Here is a 20,487-nt window from a genome sequence, read left to right on the forward strand (position 1 = left end):
CCCCTAGACTTAGTGCTGGAACACTGGGAAGGGGAGGGCCTCATAGAAGGGGTACCTATTGTACCCTATGTGCTGGAATTCCGGGACCGCCTACAGGTGCTGACCCATGTTGTACGTGAGGACCTGCAGGCGACACAGCGGCACCAGCGCTTATGGTACGATCGGAGGGCCAGAGAGCGCACTTTGGAAATAGGACAGAAGGTCCTGGTGTTAGAGCCTCCTACTAAGCAGAATAAGTTTCAAGCTGCATGGCAGGGGCCCTAACAGGTAGTGGGAAAAATAGCCGACACAACCTATAATGTCGCCGATTGTGACGACCCCAGGGTTATCCGCATGTTCCACGTGAATATGCTGAAGCCCTACCGGGAGCGCCCTGAAGAGGTAGTGGCCATCTGTGCACCTGAAGCAGAGGATTTAGCCGGACTTCCCTTGCCGGATGTCTTAGGGGAAAGGACTCAGTCTAAAACATGGGACCAGGTACACTTGGGCGAAGACCTAGACCCCCGGGAGAGACAGCAGGCGGAGGCGTTGTTGAGGCTGCGACAGAGGATGTTTTCAGAGAGACCGGGGTACACTCGCCTGGCACAACACAGGGTTGAGACCCAGGATCAGACCCCCCTGCGACAAAACCCCTTCCGCGTCCCTGAGTCTGTACGAGAGGGGATGCGACAAGAGATTCAAGAGATGCTGCTTTTAGGCGTCATTGAAGAGTCAGATAGTCCCTGGGCATCTCCCGTAGTGTTAGTGCCCAAGAAGGATAGAACTACACGGTTTTTTGTAGACTATCGTAAGCTCAATGAGAAAACAGTGACGGATGCATATCCCATGCCGCGTGTGGATGAGTTGTTAGACCGGCTGGCGGGGGCAAAGTATTTGACCACCATCAATCTATGCAAAGGCTACTGGCAGATTCCCCTTAGTCCTAACGCTATTCCCAAGTCGGCATTTGTCACCCCGTTCGGCTTATTCCAGTTTTCGAGTTATGCCATTCGGGATGAAGAATGCCCCGGCGACCTTCCAAAGGCTGGCTGACCGGCTTCTGGATGGTCTCCAGGACTATGCTTGTGCCTACCTGGACGACATCGCCATCTACAGTGCGACATGGGAAGAGCATCTAAATCACATAGAGACAGTATTGGACAGGATCCACCAGGCCGGAATCACCCTGAACCCAAACAAGTGTCACGTGGGCAAAGCAGAGGTTCAGTATTTAGGGCATTGGGTGGGAAGTGGGAAACAGCGACCAGAACCAGCCAAGATTGAGGCCATAGCCAAATGGCCCATCCCACGCACTAAAACCCAGGTCATGGCGTTTCTAGGGACAGCGGGGTATTACAGGAAATTCGTTCCCAATTACAGCAGCGTAGCCAAGCCCCTCACTGATCTGACCCGTAAGAACCAACCCCGCCAGGTAACCTGGACCTCAGAGTGTGAGGAAGCCTTCCGCCAACTAAAGGACGCCCTCACCAATACCCCTGTATTGGCCGCACCCGATCCAACTAAACGTTTCCTTGTTCACACAGACGCTTCTATGTTTGGATTGGGGGCAGTACTGAGCCAAGTCAGGCCGGACGGCCAAGAACACCCGGTAGCTTACCTGAGTCGGAAACTACTGCCCCGTGAAGTAAGCTATGCGGCCATCGAGAAGGAGTGCCGGGCGGTAGTATGGGCACTCAAGAAGTTGCAACCATACTTGTATGGACGACAGTTTTCCCTCCTAACGGACCATAATCCCCTAGTCTAGCTTAATCGGGTTTCCGGAGACAACGCCAGATTGCTGCGGTGGAGTTTAGCCCTACAACCTCTGGACTTCACCATCCACTACAGACCCGACAAACAAAACGGTAACGCCGATGGACTAAGTCGACAAACGGAACTTGTACCAACCCCATAAACTTCGGTCATCCCCAAACCGATCCGTTGAGGATCAGACTGTGTATGCTGATCGCGTCGCTGAAAAGGGGAGCCGTGTTACGTGTTACAGAACCACTCAGCACCCAGAATATGTTGTGCAGTTATATGTATATATAATAGGTTCCATGTGAGATGCATGTCCCTAATGTATCAGCAGTGTCCGCCCTCCCCCTACCTTTGTAATTCCCACAGTAAACATACGCAGGCTCCGGCCACCTGCGGCTTTTGTAATGCATGTCTGGCCTGACGCTTGTCTATTGGCCGGCCCTCTGTATCTGTGTGATATATTCTGTGTCCTGTGAGTAAAGTGTTGTCAGACTGGAAATACATGGAGAAGCAGTGATCTTTTATATGCGCCCATGCACTCAGAGGAATTCCAGCCAGCGTCCTTCATTCAGACTCCAGCCAACGCAGAGCGGACCTCCGAAAACACAGGGTGGTACTGAAAGAGGTACCCCAGCTTGGAAGACCCTGTTACAATACCGTACATTGTTTTGGCTTCTTAAAGGGACGGACTCACTAAGTCGTCACTTCCCCACCCCTCACGGGAGCTCGAGCGCAGTATATACAGGCCATTTCTATATTTATACTCTAGACAGAGCAGCTGGGATTCAGCGTCATTATTATTGCCGGCTTGCAAAAAATTGGATCAGGTCTGCAGTAATGAATCTGTACCTATAATGCATTGTGCACAAGTATACAGTGCCTTGCGAAAGTATTTGGCCCCCTGGAACTTTTCAACCTTTTCCCACATATCATGCTTCAAACATAAAGATACCAAATGTAAATTTTTGGTGAAGAATCATCAACAAGTGGGACACAATTGTAAAGTTGAACAAAATTTATTGGCTCCAGGGCATCCAGGCACCATATTATATGGGTAAGCACTGAAAGTGGCAGATCATTATGGTCTTTTTTGGCAGTTAGTTTGGCTATAAATTGAGGGCAGGTCCCTACATATATGTTTAGGCCATTGGAATTATTATTTTTTATTATTTTTTGGTTACTACAATATTGAATATTTATAAGGGACTATATCATTGTATTGTCTCTATGTACCATTAAGATATTATCATTGTATTGTTTCTATGTGCCATTAAGATATTATTCGCCTGTGAACTGCCCCGGATATACTATAACATCTAGGGTCACATGTAAAACATTAATTGTTTTTATTTGTGAAATTTATATATATAAATTTTTGTGATAAATAAAAAACTTTTTTACCAAAATAATTTTATGTTTAGTACTCCTTTTTTCTCTTTTTAGGCTGTATTTTTGGAGTTTACATTAATTGAATCCTGAAATCTGTTGGGCACAATAAAGGTTTCAATCCAATTTGGATGATTGATTACTGAACACAGGTGTCTGTGCCCATAATGGTCTTTGGATATTTTGTATTGTGGGTAGACAAAGTTGTGCATTCAAAAGAAAACAAAAGCCACAAAAATCACCTAAAAATGCTGGAAAAATTCAGGTCACTCCTGTGAGCTGCCTCAAGTCTATGGGTCAAAAAAAAAACAAAAACACGGAAAGCACATGGATGACATCATGGTGCTACCTGTATGTAACATGGAAAAATATAATAGCTTAGTAAATTTATTTTTTTCAGATTTTTCTAGAAAGAAGTCTGTGCGCACAAACCCAAAACGCCTCCAAAAAAGGAGGTTTTTGAAAAACTTGTTTCTCTAGTGTCGCAAATAACGCCATCTGCTCCTAGCCTTAGAAGCTTCTCGTGTACCAGTTCCATCATCCGCTCGCTTTTCTTGCTCACTTTCCATCGGGTTCTGCAATCTTCAGACCTAGGTGCTCAGTATCTGTTCTGCAACCTTTAGAGCAATAGTAAATGCGCGGAAGGCGGGCATGTACCCATCTCACGTTACAGGCCAGGTGGAACTGCAAGTCCCAGCCACCCCTGTATAAATCATGGCATCTGGTGGACGAGGCATCAGGTTTACTCAAGCAGATACTACTAAATATATATATATATGGCAATTACCTAATCATATTCTATAATAATTTTATACCTGGTATGATGGAAATCGCCTCTCCATATACTGACTTCCTGCCAGGCTTATTATACTCAGTTGCAGTGTAAAGCATGGGGGGGGGGGCGGCAGTTAGTTGCAGACAATCCAGATTTTGCTGGGTACGGCAGCACTGGTGGTGGAGCTTATGCAAACATTGCCTAAAAGTGGATTTTTTTTACAGTTTGGGGGCAGTACTAAGGGTGGTTTCACATTTGCGTTTCCAGCAGCAGCGTCGGCCTGCGCACGGCCGCCGCTAAGCCCAGGTATGCATTTGGCAGTGCATGCGCCCTTTTGACGGTGCGCCGACCCGCGCCAAACGCAACCTGTTGCAATTTGGTGGGCTCGGCGCACCGTCAAAAGGACGCATGCGCCGCCAAAAGCTCCAAATGTGGTGGATAATCGGACATGTTGGGGCACAAAACTACAAAGGATGGGAGATACTCAGAAGTCTTGAAGGCAATTGGGTGAGCAACATACAAGTGTAGAGGAGAGCAGGAGGTCCGAAGATTACGGGTGGGAAGATATCAGGTGTTAGTATGGAGATATACAGAGGAGACAGATTACTGGCTTTTGAGGTAAATTTTAGTTTGAATTGGATACATTGGGGATTTGGGAGGCAATTAAGGGATTTGCAGAGGGGAGAAGAGGAGGAGTAGTGAGGAGAGAGGTGGAGAAGTCAACAGCAGAGTTATGGACGGATTGGAGAGGTACGAGAGTGTTAGCAGGAAGGAGGACACAGGGAATATTGCAGTAGTAGAGGCGGGAGATGATGAGGGCATGGACTAGCATTTTAGTAGATTCTGGGTTGAGGAAAGGATGGATACTGGAAATATTTCTCAGTAAGAGGTGACGGGAGGTGGCAAGAGCTTGGAAGTGCAGTTTGAAGGACAAGGCAGAGTCTAGGATTACTATGAGGTATTCCAGAAAGCGTGATATCATTACACTGTGTTCCAAATTATTAAGCAAATGATATTTTTCTCTGATTTTCCTAAATAGTCAGTACAAATGACAGTCAGTCTAATAAAGGTCATCACCGGTTAGAGTATACATCAAATTTTATTGAAGAAACCTCCCAATAATAACAGTATAATCTCCAAAATGAATAAAAACTCAAATTGCACTGTTCCAAATTATTAGGCACAGTAGAATTTCTAAACATTTGATATGTTTTAAAGAACTGAAAATGCTCATTTGTGGAATTTGCAGCATTAGGCGGTCACTTTCACTGAGCAAAAAGGATATTTTAGAGTTAAATAGCTTAACAGGCCAAGTTACATGGTAACATAGGAACCCTTCCTTGATATCACCTTCAAAATTCTTGCATCCATTGAACTTGTGAGTTTTTGGAGAGTTTCTGCTTGTATTTCTTTGCATGAAGCCAGAATAGCCTCCCAGAGCGGCTGTTTTGATGTGAACTGCCTCCCACCCTCATAGGTCTTTTGCTAGATGATACTCCAAAGGTTCTCTATAGGGTTGAGGTCAGGGGAAGATGGTGGACACCATGAGTTTATCTCCTTTTATGCCCATAGCAGTCAATGACTCGGAGGTATTGTTTGCAGCATGAGATGGTGCATTGTCATGCATGAAGATGATTTTGTTCCTGAAGGCACGTTTCTGCTTTTTATACCATGGAAGACAGCTGTCAGTCAGAAACTCTATATACTTTGCAGAGGTCATTTTCACACCTTCAGGAACCTTAAAGAGCCCTACCAGCTGTTTCCCCATGATTCCGGCCCAAAACATGACTCCTCCACCTCCTTCCTGACGTCGCAGCCTTGCTGGGACATAGTGGCCATCCACCAACCATCCACTACTCCATCCATCTGGACCATCCAGGGTTGCTCGACACTCATCAGTAAACAAGACTGTTTGAAAATTAGTCTTCATGTATGTCTGGGCCCACTGCAACCGTTTCTGCTTGTGAGCACTGTTTAGGGGTGGCCGAATAGTAGATCTATGCACCACAGCAAGCCTTTGAAGGATCCTACACCTTGTGGCTCGAGGGACTCCAGAGGCACCAGCAGCTTTAAATATCTGTTTGCTGGTTTGTAATGGCCTTTTAGCAGCCACTCTCTTAATCCAATGAACTTGCCTGGCAGAAACCTTCCTCATTCTGCCTTTATCAGCACAAACATGTCTGTGCCCAGAATCAGCCACAAATCTCTTAACAGTACGATGATCACGTTTAAGTTTTTGGGAAATATCTAATGTTTTCATCTCTTGACCAAGGCATTGCACTATTTGATGCTTTTCAGCAGCAGAGAGATCCTTTTTCTTTCCTAAATTCCTTGAAACCTGTGCCCTGCTTAATAATGTGGAACATCATTCTTAAGTAGTTTTCCTTTAATTTAGCTCATCTTGTAAACTAATTTTCCCAGCTGTTTGAGATTGATTTCGGTGATCCAAAGAGCCCTGATACACAATGCCATCTATGAGTTTATTTGAAAAACAAAAAATTACATCTTTAGGACACTTAAATCCAATTTGCATAATAACTTGGAACACAGTGTAATTGTGATAGATAGATCGAATAGGGAAGTTAGGTGAGATGGAGGAAAGATGATGAGTTCAGTTTTGTCCACATTAAGCTTTAGGAAGGAGAAGAATGAGGATATGGCTGACAGACATTCTGAGATTCTGGACAGCAGAGAGGTGATGTCTGGACCAGTGAGGCAGGTCTGAGGGTCATCAGCATAAGGCCAGGGTCCCACAAGTGTATAACATCCAATGCGATATGCTAATGACCCTTGGCTCTAATGCGAGCATGAGACGAGTGTCAGTGCTCCGATCCTCTCACATGAAAGAATCGCAGCTGCGAAGGAGAAAGAGCAATTAATTTCTCCATCTCCTCCATTGCTGGTGTCTGCGGGAATCAAGCTGCACTCGGGTGATATCCAAGTGCAGTTCAATGTTTCACATGCGCCCATAGACTTATATGGGTGTGTGCGATCCAATTCTTGGATGCAATCTCAGCATGCTGTGATTGTTTTCGAATGCCGAATCGGCATGACTAATTGCAGGTATGAGCTGCCCCTGGGCTAACATTAGGCTGAATTCAATCCGATTTTTTTTTTTAATCGGATTGCACTCGTCCGATTTCATTGCAAGTTGGAGCGAGCCTTAAAGGTTCGCTTACACTGGCGTATAAATCAGACGAGTGCAGTGTGAGGGAGAAAAGGACTGCACACAGACCAATGTTATTCAATGAGGCAGTGCAGATCTTGTTTCCTTTGTATTTGGAATTAAATTAAAAAAAAAATATCACAGCATGCTGCAATTTCACTCTGAAATCTGATGGGTATGAGAAAAAAAAACGGGTGCCATATGAATCACCAGAGCGGTATCCAATTTTTACGGATGCATTAGGATTCTAAGTGGTTAATAGCTGCTGAGTAAAAAAACGGATTATACACGGACAGCACATGGATGACAAGTGAGAAAATGTTATTTTCCACTTTTCTGGATGAGAATTTGCCCGTTTTTTTGATACGATAGTGTGAGCGAGCCCTAAATGGGGCAAATTTATCAAGGGCTTTTCTGGCATGGAAATGACAACTATTTGTGTGTCACTTTCCCATATTTACTGTAACTAACCCCAAGAAGTAGCATAAATTCCAGAACCAATGTACAAGACTCATAGTTGGAGCATTTATAATATTTTGGCGCACAAACAGGCAAAAATGCATCAAAATTACTGAGTATAGCAAAGACCACAACATGGAGGCCAAGCACAGATGGCGTAGGATGCAGACTATGTACGGTTTCCTATTTCGTAACTACCGGTATTTCTATGTGTAAGGCCTCATACACGCATTCATTTCTCACATACGTGTTCTACCCGTGATTTCCACACCTAGGACACAGACTCATTATAGTCTACGAGCATAGTCACACGTCCATTACTTTTTGTGGGCCAGAGACATGTCCATTTTTTTATCCGATTTGCAAATCAAAATTGCCTATTGAATTAAATGAGTCTGTTGACAAAAAACAAGAACTGATAGCATGCGACAGCCATATGGTATTTGAACGCTGTGCATTTTTTTCCTACTATATAATGAGTAGAGGAAGCTTAGAAATTTACTTTACATATGAGCAAAAAGGATGCCATAAAGATGATAACAAGGAAACTAGGACAAAAAAAATGTATGGGAATTGGATCCAGTACACTGATGGAAAATGGAACATCTTTCCTCATACACAATAAAAAGTGGAGGGCTAAATGCGGCCTAATACCGAATCCATACAGTGGCTTGCAAAAGTATTCTCCTCCTTGGCATTTTTTCGTGTTTTCGGTACTTGGAATTTTGCCGTTTTGTTTCTTTATTTTTTTAGGGTTTGCATCAGTTCATGTAAAGAATATGCCTAAAACTGTGAACATTTAGTTTTCGTTTTATTGTGAAGCAAGCGTCAAATAGGACAAAACTGTACGCTTCAGTGTGCATAACTATTAACCTCCTAAAGTCAGTACATTGTAGAGCCTCCTTTTGTGGCAATTACAGCTGCAAGTCGCTTTGGATAAGTCTCTATGAACTTTACATATCTTGCCACTGGGATTTTTGCCCATTCATCAAGGCAAAACTGCTCCAGCTCCTTCAAGTTAGATGGTTTCCTCTGCTAAACTGCAATCTTCAAGTCTGACCACAAATTGTCAATTGTATTAATGTCTGCTCTTTGACTAAGCCACTCCAAAACATTTACACGTTTCCCCTTAAACCACTCGAGTGTTGCTTTAGCAGTATGCTTTGGGGCATTGTCTTGTTGAAAGGTGAACCTCTGTCTCAGTCTCAAATCACTGACAGACTGAAACAGGTTTTGCTCAAGAATACCCCTGCATTTCGCACCATCCATTTTCCCTTTGACTCAGACCATTTTCCCTGTCACATGCTGCCACCACATTTCACTGTGGGGATGGTGTTCTTGAGGTGATGCGCTATGTTGGTTTGGTACCAGACATAGCGTTTACCTTAGTGACCAAAAAGTTCAATTTTGATCTCATCTGATAACAGCACATTCCTCCATATATTTGGGGAGTGTTCCACATCTCTTTTGGCAAACTCAAAACAAGCCTTACAAATTTTTGTGTGTAAGTAAAGGCTGTTTCTGCCCACTCTTCCATAAACGACCACCTGTGTACAGATTATTGTGGTCGCATGGACAGATACTCCAGTCTCTACTTGGAACTCTGCAGCTCCTTCAGGCTTAAATCTGTCACCCTGTTTTCGCCTATCAGCTGCCTGCACCGATATCAGAGGCTTATCTACAGAATTCTGTAATGCTGTAGATAAGCCCCCGATGTACCCTAAAAGATAAGAAAAATGAGTTATATTACACTCACCCAGGGGCGGTCCGGGTCCGGAGGGAGTTGCGGTCTGGCGCCTCCCATCTTGCAGCGATGACGTCCTCTTCATTACTGCCCGCCGCGAATTCGGCGCAGGCGCACTGCTCTGCCCTGTTGAGGGCACAGCAGAGTACTGCAGTGCGCAGGCGAAAAATAGGGTGACAGATTCCCTTTAACTTTTGGTCTCCGTGCTGCTTCCCTGTTTAATGCCCTCCATGACAGGGAAAAGGTTTGTGGTGGGTGGCCCTCTTTTGGTAGGTTTGTTGTGGTACCCCGGGTCCTGGGGTCACAGGGGAGGCTAGCCTGGGGTGGGGGAGAGACCGCAGCAGTTATGGCCACAGGCAGCATTCAGCTGGCCTCAGCTCTGCAACCTTGCTGCCTGCACACCAAGGGAGCATGTCTTCAGCAAACATCGCAGCGGACCAAGAAGTCCGACTGCATGGTGATGTCGTGTTTTTTTTTCTCTAAATATATGTTCACAAAAATATGGAAAAAGGAACGTACAGGGTAAGAAAAAATAGCGCCACACCTGTCCTTAGGTTGTGTTTGGTATTGCAGCTCAGTTCCATTGAAGTTAATGGTGCTGAGCTGGATACCACACACAACTTGTGACATGGCCAGGACAAGGAGTAGAAAGGGTATACACCTGCCTACCCAAGTGGGGGTGCACTTTAAAAATAAAAAATGCTAAATGCCTGCGGCTGTCCAGCACCTTCTTCCAGCCGCAGACATTCAGCACAGTGACGGTCGTGACACAGGGACGAAGGTGAGCGATGTCAGTCACTGACACCGCTCACACCTCTACCTACGGCCCGCCCATCGCTCACTCCCTGCATTCAATTGTATTTGCGTCTTTCAGAAGTGAATACAATTGCTTTGTGAGCCACCCGGCACAGGAGCTGCAATCTCCCCTGTTCTACCGGGATGTCCAGCAAGACACAAGCCCAATTCCAGCCTGCACATGCAGGGGACGATGGATGAAACGACGGCGGGGAAGGGAACTGGGATTAGGTGAGTAAATTTTTAAATTCTCATATTACGGTTCAGGGAGAAGGAGAATAAAATGAGGGGCTATGCAGATGGGGGAAATAAATTGAGTTCATGTGCTAATTGGGGGGGAATAAAATCAGGGACTGTGCTGATGGGGAAATAAAATGAGAGGCTGTGCAGAGGGGGGATAAAATGAGGGGCTGTGCAGAGGGGGGATAAAATGAGGGGCTGTGCAGAGGGGGGATAAAATGAGGGGCTAGGCAGTGGGGGGGGGATAAAATGAGGGGCTGTGCAGAGGGGGGATAAAATGAGGGGCTGTGCAGAGGGGGGATAAAATGAGGGGCTGTGCAGAGGGGGGATAAAATGAGGGGCTGTGCAGAGGGGGGATAAAATGAGGGGCTGTGCAGTGGGGGGGATAAAATGAGGGGCTGTGCAGAGGGGGGATAAAATGAGGGGCTGTGCAGAGGGGGGATAAAATGAGGGGCTAGGCAGTGGGGGGATAAAATGAGGGTCTAGGCAGTGGGGGGGATAAAATGAGGGGCTGTGCAGAGGGGGGGATAAAATGAGGGGCTGTGCAGAGGTAGGATAAAATGAGGGGCTGTGCAGAGGTAGGATAAAATGAGGGGCTGTGCAGAGGTAGGATAAAATGAGGGGCTGTGCAGAGGGGGGATAAAATGAGGGGCTGTGCAGAGGGGGGAAAAAATGAGGGGCTAGGCAGTGGAGGGGATAAAATGAGGGGCTAGGCAGAGGGGGGATAAAATGGGGGGCTGTGCAGAGGGGGGATAAAATGAGGGGCTGTGCAGAGGGGGGATAAAATGAGGGGGTGGGCAGTGGGGGGGGGTAAATTGAGGTACCGTGCAAGGGTCATAAAGTGAGGTACTGTGACGGGGGGCATGAAATGAGAAGCAGTGGAGGGGGCTATGAAATGAAGGGCTGTGCAGGGGGACAGCAAAGTATGAGGAGCTGTGGTGACCATACTGTTCATGGGTCTGTGGAGGTCATTATAATGGGGGCAGTGGTGACCATGCTGAATATGGGGCTGTAGTGAATATCATACTGTTTGGGGTGCGGTTTGTGGTCCATAATACTGTATGGGGTTTTGGACATCATACTACTGTATTTTTGGGGGTCTGTGGTGTACATCATGATAAATATGGGGGGCTGTGGTGGTGACCATACTATATATTGACAGCTTGTTATTGATATCATTACTGTGTGAGGAGTGGTTACAGTTTGAAAAGGGCAGCGTGGTGGGCAGTATGAGGGTAAAGTGTGAAGACGGGGGCATAAAATGGATATGGAGAGGGGACACTGTGAAATGGAGGCACAATATGGAGAGGATTAGCATGGCGGGGGGACAGTGTGGTGATATAGAAAGTATAATGGAAAATTAGAGAGGACACATCCATGGTATAGGCTGCGGTTCTTAAGGGCAGATGGTGTGGCGGTTATAGCCAATAATAGTATACATTTAGAAGGCCATATAGCATAGGAGGCTTATTTAGGTCATAATATGGACAGATATTTTTATGCAGAGGACATTTTAATAACTCTTATTTTTGAGGGCACGGTGTCGGAATGTGCTGCAAAAGACCAGAGAAGAGGGAAGTCTGCAGAAACCAACTGTGGCTGTGAAAAGTCATCACGTCATCTAGACAAGATGAAGATTAACCCCTTTACCCCCAAGGGTGGCTTGCACGTAATTGACCGGGCCAATTTTTACAATTCTGACCACTGTCCCTTTATGAGGCAATAACTATGGAACGCTTCCATGGATCCCGGTGATTCTGACACTGTTTTCTCGTGACATATTGTACTTCATGTTAGTGGTAACATTTAATTTAAATAACTTGCGTTTATTTGTGAAAAAAGACGGAAATTTGGCGAAAATTTCGCAATTTTCTAACTTTGAATTTTTATGCCCTTAAATCACAGAGATATGGCTTACAAAAACTTAATAAGTAACATTTCCCACATGTTTACTTTACATCAGCACAATTTTGGAACCAAAATTTTTTTTCGTTAGGAAGTTATAAGGGTTAAAAGTTGACCAGCGATTTCTCATTTTTGCAACACCACTTTATTTTAACGGACCACATCACATTTGAAGTCACTTTGAGGGGTCTATATGATAGAAAATACCCAAAAGTGACACCATTCTAAAAACTGCACCCCTCAAGGTGCTCAAAACCACATTCAAGAAGTTTATTAACCCTTCAGGTGCTTCACAGGAATTATTTTGAATGTTTAAAAAAAAAAATGAACACTAACTTTTTTCACAAAAAAATTACTTCAGGTCCAATTTTTTTTTATTTTACCAAGGGTAACAGGTGAAATTGGACAGCAAAAGTTATTGTGCAATTTGTCCCGAGTACGCTGTTACCTGATATGTGGGGGGGAACCACTGTTTAGGCGCATAGCAGAGCTCAGAAGGGAAGGAGCGCCGTTTCACTTTTTCAATGCAAAATTGGCTGGAATTCAGATCGGCGCCATGTCACGTTTGGAAACCCCCCAAAAGTGACCCCATTTTGGAAACTAGACCCCCAAGGAACTTATTTAGATATGTGGTGAGAACTTTGAACCCACAAGGGCTTCACAGAAGTTTATAACGTACAATTAAAAAATCATATTTTTTTCCACAAAAATGATCTTTTCACCCCCAATTTTTATTTTCCCAAGGGTAACAGGACCCTAAAAGTTATTGTGCAATTTGTCCTGAGTACGCTGATACCCCACATGTGGGGGTAAACCACTATTTGGGCGCATGGCAGAGCTCGGAAGGGAAGCAGCACCATTTGACTTTTTTGGCTGGAATTGGGATTGGACGCCATGCCGCGTTTGGAAAGCCCCTGATGTGCCTAAACAGTGGAAACCCCCACAAATGACACCATTTTGGAAACTAGACCCCCCAAGGAACTTATCTAGATGTGTGGTGAGAACTTTGAACCCCCAAGGGCTTCACAGAAGTTTATAACGCCCGGGCGTGAAAATAAAAAAATCAAGTTTCTTCCACAAACATGATCTTTTAGTTCCCAATTTCTTTATTTTCCCAAGAGTAAAAGGAGAAAATGGACCCCAAAAGTTGTTGTCCAATTTGTCCTGAGTACGCTGATACCCCATATGTGGGAGAAAACTTCTGTATGGCCACACGTCGGGGCTCGGAAGGGAAGTAGTGACGTTTTGGAATGCAGACTTTGATGGAATGGTCTGCGGATGTCATGTCGCGTTTGGAGAGCCCCTGATGTACCTAAACAGAGGAAACTCCCCACAAGTGACGCCATTTTGGAAACTAGACCCCCCACGGAACTTATCTAGATGTGTGGTGAGCACTTTGAACCCCCAAGTGCTCCACATGAAAATAAAAAAAATAATTTTTTTTCCACAAAAATGATATTTTTGGCCCCAATTTTTTATTTTCCTAAGGGTAACAGGAGAAATTGGACCCCAAAAGTTGTTTTGCAATTTGTCCTGAGTATGCTGATACCCTATATGTGGGGGTAAAACACTGTTTGGGCGCATGGCAGAGCTTGGACGGGAAGGAGCACCATTTGACTTTTTCAACGCAGAATTGGCTGGAATTGAGATCAGACGCCATGTTGCGTTTGGAGAGCCCCTGATGTGCCCAAACAGTGGAAACCCCCCAATTCTAACTCCAACCCTAACCCCAACACACCCCTAACCCTAATCTCAGCCCTAACCCTAGCCCTAACTGGAAAATGGAAATAAATACATTTTTTTAATTTTATTATTTTTCCCTAACTAAGAGGGTGATAACGGGGGGTTTGATTTACTATTTATGGCGGTTTTTATGTTTGGCAGCTGTCACACGCTAAAAGATGCTTTTTATTGTAAAAATAGTTTTTGCATCACCACATTTTGAGAGCTATAATTTTTACATATTTTGACCCACCGAGTCATGTGAGGTCTTATTTTTTGCGGGACGAGTTGACGCTTTTATTGGTACCATTTTCGGGCACGTAACATTTTTTGTTCGCTTTTTATTCCGATTTTTAGGACGCAGAATGAACAAAAACCAGCATTTCAAGAATTTCTTTTGGGGGGTGCGTTTACACCGTTCTGCGTGTCGTAATAATTGATAAGATGGTTTTATTCTTCGGGTCAGTATGATTACAGAGATACCTCATTTGTCGCTTTTTTATGTTTTGGCGCTTTTATGCAATGAAAACAATTTTATATAAAAAATAATTATTTTTGCATCGCTTTATTCTGCGAGCTATAACTTTTTTATTTTTTCGCTGATGGCGCTGTGTGGTGGCTCGTTTTTTTGCGGGACAAGATGACGTTTTCAGCGGTAGTGGTACCATGGTTATTTATATCCTTCTTTTTGATCGCGCATTATTGCACTTTTTGTTCGGCGGTATGATAATAAAGCATTATTTTTTGCTTTGTTTTTTATTTTTATTTTTTAAGGGGTTCGCTAAAGGGGTTAACTAATGGGACAGTTTTATAGGGCGGGTCGTTACGGACGCGGCGATACCTAATATGTGTACTTTTATTGTTTTGTTTATTTTTATTTCCAAAAAATGAATATATTAGGCAATTTTTTTTTTAATTTATTTAGCGATTTTTTATAAATTATTGTTACACTTTTTTTAACTTTATTATACTGTCCAAGGGGGGACATAACTGTCATGTGTGAGATCGCTAATCTGACACATCACAGATCGCTGTGACAGATCAGCGATCTGTCACAGGCACTGCACAAAGCTTCATCGTGCCTGCGCTCTGCGTGCAGTGAGGAAGCCAGCTCCCTGCAGGCCCCTTAAGGTCCCCGCCGCCATATTGCATCCAGGGACCTGCAGGGAAGGAGGACCCCGGAGCAGCGCAGCACATCGCGCTGCTCTGGGGGGCTCAGGGAAGCACGGAGGGAGCCCCCTCCCTGCCGATGCTTCCCTAAACCCCCGGTACACTGTGATCGTGTTTGATCTTAACGTGTCGGGGGCGGTCCATGACCGCCCCTGACACATAGTGTCGGGTGTCAGCTGTGATAATCAGCTGACACCTGGCCACGATCAGCGGCGCTCACCCCGTGAGCGGCGCTGATCGCTATGACGTACTATCCCGTACACGGGCATAGGGGCCCGGGTCCCATGGACAGGATAGTACGTCAGATGGCAGAAAGGGGTTAAAAGAGGAGACTCCAGAGAAGATGCAACCTATAAGGTACGTGGATGTTAATGTTTATTTATGATACTGACCAATTTTCATCAGTATTGTGGTTCCTGTATGGTCTGCAGTCTGATAAGGCAATGTTAAGGACATACTGGGACTTGTAGGGTTGTAGGTTCTGACTGACTTGATATTACAATGGATTGTTGTACTAAGCTTGGTTCTTGCATTCAAGTACGCTTGGTTCTGGTCATGTAATAATGTACTTATGGTGGCTCTGGTGAAATATTCATGTACTGATAGAGGTTCTGGTGCCCTATACTTGTACTGATGGTGGTTCTGATGAAGTATTTATTTACTGATGGTTCTGATGCCATAGTTATGGACTATTGGTGGCTTTGGTGCTCTAATTATGTACTGTTTTGGCTTTGCATTAATATACTGATGATGGTTCTAGTAATGCATTTATCACCAGAACAACCATCACTACATGAATATATCACTAGAACCGGAATACATCTCCAGAACCATCATTAGTTTTGGAGAGAGAGGGAGAGAATTTTTTTTTTTTTTGTCCGGTACCCAGAAAGAATTTTGGGTTAAATGAGTGTCTGGAGGATCTGCCAGAGAAAAAAACGTTGCAAGCTCCGTTTTGAAATCTTTGAGGATGGTGACGGACAGCAACTTTTGGCGGATCCTCAAAAAAAACGGATGCAACGGACAGCAAACCGTCACAATCCGCCATTAATGGAAGTCAATGGGGAAAAAAAACGGATCCTCAAAAGAAAATTGAGGATCCGTTTTTTTCAAAACCTGGCGGATTGTGACTGATTGTAAAAAACTGAAGTGTGAAAGAGGCCTTACCTGAAACCAAACAGGCCCGATTAGTAGTTACGGTTTACTAGTTTCCATAACTATCCTTGGGTTCTAAATTTGAAATATAGGACGTCAGGGATGAATATCGCTATTTTTCCACCTACATTGTGTAAATGGTCAGCAAAAAATGATTGATTCTTTATCTAACTTTCAAATTACACTCCCTGTTAAGTCACATCCCTAAAGTACACCACTTTTTTAACTTTTGATGACTTTTTTTGTGAAAAAGGTAACAATTCTAGTGGAAGTGGTCATCAGAGTTTTCTACCTAACCATCGGAGGGCAAGGTGCATTAGGGGTTCTGTTACCTTAGGGTACCTTTTCACTAAGCGACGCACCAGCGATCCCGACAACGATACGACCAGGTAAGGATCGCTGGTGCGTCGCTACATGGTCGCCAGTAAGCTGTCAAACAAACAGATCTACTCAACGATACAGCGATCCGTATAACGACCTCGGCGGTCGTTGGTACCTTGTCACACAGCAGCTATTCTGACGACTCACGCCTGCGTCCCTGAGTTCTGTGCCACCAACAAGGTCGCTCGTCAGCGGCAAACACAGCAATGCATGCTGGCCAGCGGGACGCCAACGATCAGAAAATGGCCTGGGACATTCGAGCACAATCAGCGATATCCAGCAGGGGGGGCGGTCGCCGCTTTGTGTCACACGTAGCGAGATCGCTGGCGAGATCGCTGTTGCGTCACAAAATGGGTGACGCAACAGCGATCTCGCTAACGATCTTGTTATGTGAGACGGGGCCTTTAGTCTCACGGTGAACTCACTGACTTTTTCTCATGGTGCTGCAGTGACAGTAAATTTGCGGCCTTGCTTGGAACGCAGCCTCTGTGACCTGCGGTAACCTTGATGATGTCACCACTCGTCACTGATACTGCTCATTCCTCAGTGGTTTTCAGCCGGGACAGTTGCATCTTGGCATCGTCCATGTTGGAAACTGTTTATCTCCAGATATGGATTATGGCGTGGGACAGAACGACGGACAGGTGAAGGATATGATTGTTTTTATTTTTGTTTTATTATAGGAGACGAGGGATTCAATGGAATGGGTGATAGGTGTGTATAACTGTGTTTGTTATTTTTAAATAAAAATGGAAAAGTGTGTTTTGCTTTTATTTAAAATAAAGGACTTTATTCTTGCTGTGTCTTTATTTAGCATATAACTATAGGATTATTAATGGATAGGTGTCTTATAGACGCCTCTCCATTACTAAGCCGTAGCCTTGAGGTCACCGGACAATACAAAGGTGACATCAACCCCACAAATCTGAACCCCACTTGCCACTGCCACAGGGCAAAAATTAGTGCATGTAATAGATGTGCCATTTCTGGGCAGCTGTGGGCTGCTATTTTTAGGCTAAGGGGGCCAATATCAATGGCCCCTTACCAGCCTGAGAATAGCATCCCCCAGCAGTCTGCTTTAGCTTGACTGGTTGTCAGAAATAGGGGCAATGTTACGCTGTTTTTTTAATTTTTAATTTTATTTATTTAATTAAAACACAGGGTGATGACCCCTCTATTTTTGATAACCAGCCTTGCTAAAGCTGACAGCTGAGGGTTGGGTTGCATCCCGCTGCTGTCAGCTTTACCTGTCAGGTTATCAAAAAAACAGGGGAACCCAGCATAATTTTTTTTGTTATCGAGTTATTTATAGCGCAGGTGGTGGCTGAAGAATACTGATAGGGAATTTAGATTGTGAGCCCCATCGAGGACAGCGATGATAATGTGTGCAAACTGTAAAGCGCTGCGGAATAAGTTAGCACTATATACAAAGGTTATTATTATTGTTTAACCATACAGTCCATATACATACTATTAATTTCAGCTATCTGAACTCAGCCTAGACAAATCCACTGTGGACTTAGAGGAGAACCTGCCGCAGAAATCACATGACAGTCCCACAGAACCTGCGATCATGGCATAACAGGTAGTCATATATGTGTGGGGGTCACAGCGTCCTCTGTTCACGTCCTGGGTCATACAAGGGGGGGGGACATGATGTTACTGTGCCAACCGAGTGGGGGACGATATTTACATAAGAAAATGCAAACATATATATAATAATTTCTATGTCTCTGAAACACTAAACCTTAATAAACTTTCGGGTAATTAAAAATCCATATATCTATAGTATTAATGCACAGACTTCTGCCTCTGACGTAATTAAAAGATAGATAGATAGATAGATAGGGGAAGATATTAGAGGATTACACAGATTACACGCCATTATAGATACCTGTGTTAGTCCATGCTGGCTGCTTTCAAGTTGTTGCACTACTCCCAGCGTCCTGCAGGTGTCGCCATCTCTAGTGACTAGTAGCTCCTGCTCTATGGTCCGCCGCGCCGACGTCATCACTAGCACGACTCGTGCCAGACAGTTGCTGCTACAAACGTAAACATGGCGGACCCCGGCTCCTCGGTGACGGAGGGCTCTAAGACTCCGGTGTGCAGCTTTGTGTTTAAGAAAACGACCAGAAAATTCACCGGACGGAAGCGGAGAGACGAGGATAAGGGTGAGAGCGATTGGCTGGAAACATGCACAAAGCATTCTGGGTAACAGGCCTTAAAGGGCCCTGCTGTAATATTACACGGATGTTCCTCACTTGTTGGGCAGCCAGGCTCTTCCTTGTGAGGCTGCATTGTAGTCACCCAGCTTTCCTACAACTCTGAATGGCAGATCTTGCGATAAACAGCCCCTCCAGTCCCCACTTTGCTCCATTCTTCTCACAACACGCATCGTTGGTGTGTGTGACTCATATACTGCCATCCTAAGTGATATACTGATTGGGGCTCACAAGCTACATTCCCAATCATTATGTCTTTGGAGTGTGGGAGGAAACCCACGCAAACACGGGGAGAACATACAAACTCCTTGCAGATGTTGTCCTCGGTGATATTTGATCCCAGGACCCCAGCGCTGCATAGAAACAGTGCTAACCACTGAGCCACCGTGCTGTCTATTAACCTTCTATCTGCAAGTAAATAGCCTGTCACCTTGAGAAACGCTCTGTTAGGCGATCCCCGAGAGAGCGAGTGCCAACCCTGCTGGAACGGCGCAGGCACCGGAGGGGATTATGAGGGCTCACACTCGCTAGGAAATCAGACAAGTACAATCTGATAAAATATCAGATAGCACTCGGCGCAGTGTAACCCTAAGGGGCAGCTCCCATCTGTGATTATTTTCTCATGCCCATTTGGCTTGCTGTGATTGCTCCTCACTCAGAATCGGATCGCTCGCACCCATAAAGGTTTATGGGTGAGTGCGAAACGTCTCCCTGCACTCTGATATCACCCGAGTACAGTGTGATTCCCGCAGTGGATCACGGCCTAAGTATGTAAAAAAGTGGTAGAACGTGTCAGGCTGTGTGCACACGTAGCGGTTTTTTTGCATTTTTGCTGCTTTTTTAAACGCGCGATTTTGCTGCGGAAATGCAAAAAAAAGCATCCCATGCAATCCTATGGCATTCCGCACATGCTGTGCTAATGCGTATTTTTCCGCAGCTGAATCGCGTCTCAGAAAAATACGCAGCATGTTCATTCTTTGTGCGAAATCTAGGGAAAATCTGCACACATAGGAATGCATTGTTCTGCTCACTTTCCACATGTGGCCGTGCCCACCATGCGAGAAGTAAGCAGAAAATTTGCGGATGGTGGCCAGGGTCTGGAGGAGAGGAGACTGTCCTCCGGGCTCTGGGTACCATATCCCTGTTAAAAATAGAATTAAAATAAAAAATCGTCATATTCTCACCCTCCGATGTCCCTTGCAGCGTCACCAGGCCTCAGCGATGCACCCGGCAAGTCCCGTTCCCAGTGATGCATTGCAACAATGACCTTTGATGACGTCGCGGTCTTGCAATACCATAGCGGTCTCGCGAGATCGCGACGTCATCAAAGGTCATTGTCGCAAGGCATCCCTGGGAACGGGACTTGCCGGGAGCATCGCTGAGGATCGAGAACGCTGCGCGGGACGCCGGAAGGTGAGAAAAACACGATTTTTAAGTTTTTTTTATTATTTTAAACTTTATATCTTTTTACTCCTGATGCCGCATAGGCTGCCTCATAGTAAAAAGTTGGTCACACTCGTCAAACACTATGTTTGACAAGTGTGACCAACCTGTTAATCAGTTTTCCAAGCGATGCTACAGATCGCTTGGAAAACGCTAGCATTCTGCAAGCTAATTGCGCTTGCAA

General features: G+C 45.0%; 2 protein-coding genes across 4 annotated transcripts in view; one reads left to right on the top strand and one right to left on the bottom strand.

Moving 5' to 3' along the window:
• LOC141094795 (interferon regulatory factor 4-like) overlaps positions 1–18,670 on the bottom strand; it is a 52,068-nt gene extending 33,398 nt beyond the window's left edge. For all 3 annotated transcript variants that reach the window (XR_012233170.1, XM_073580755.1, XM_073580754.1), the window contains exon 1: positions 18,533–18,670. The gene's annotated coding sequence lies outside the window, so the exon portion shown is untranslated. The remainder of the gene's footprint in view (positions 1–18,532) is intronic.
• A 6-nt stretch (positions 18,671–18,676) lies between these two features.
• The window catches only part of LOC141094796 (E3 ubiquitin-protein ligase RNF113A-like), a 30,783-nt gene continuing 28,972 nt past the window's right edge, over positions 18,677–20,487 (top strand). The window contains exon 1 of the mRNA XM_073580756.1: positions 18,677–18,809. Within this exon, the coding sequence (XP_073436857.1) occupies positions 18,695–18,809 (115 nt within the window). The 5' untranslated portion in view covers positions 18,677–18,694. The remainder of the gene's footprint in view (positions 18,810–20,487) is intronic.

The sequence above is a fragment of the Dendrobates tinctorius genome, unplaced genomic scaffold (assembly GCF_039654945.1).
Source record: "Dendrobates tinctorius isolate UK_male_01 unplaced genomic scaffold, ASM3965494v1 ptg000065l, whole genome shotgun sequence".
NCBI lineage: Eukaryota > Metazoa > Chordata > Amphibia > Anura > Dendrobatidae > Dendrobates > Dendrobates tinctorius.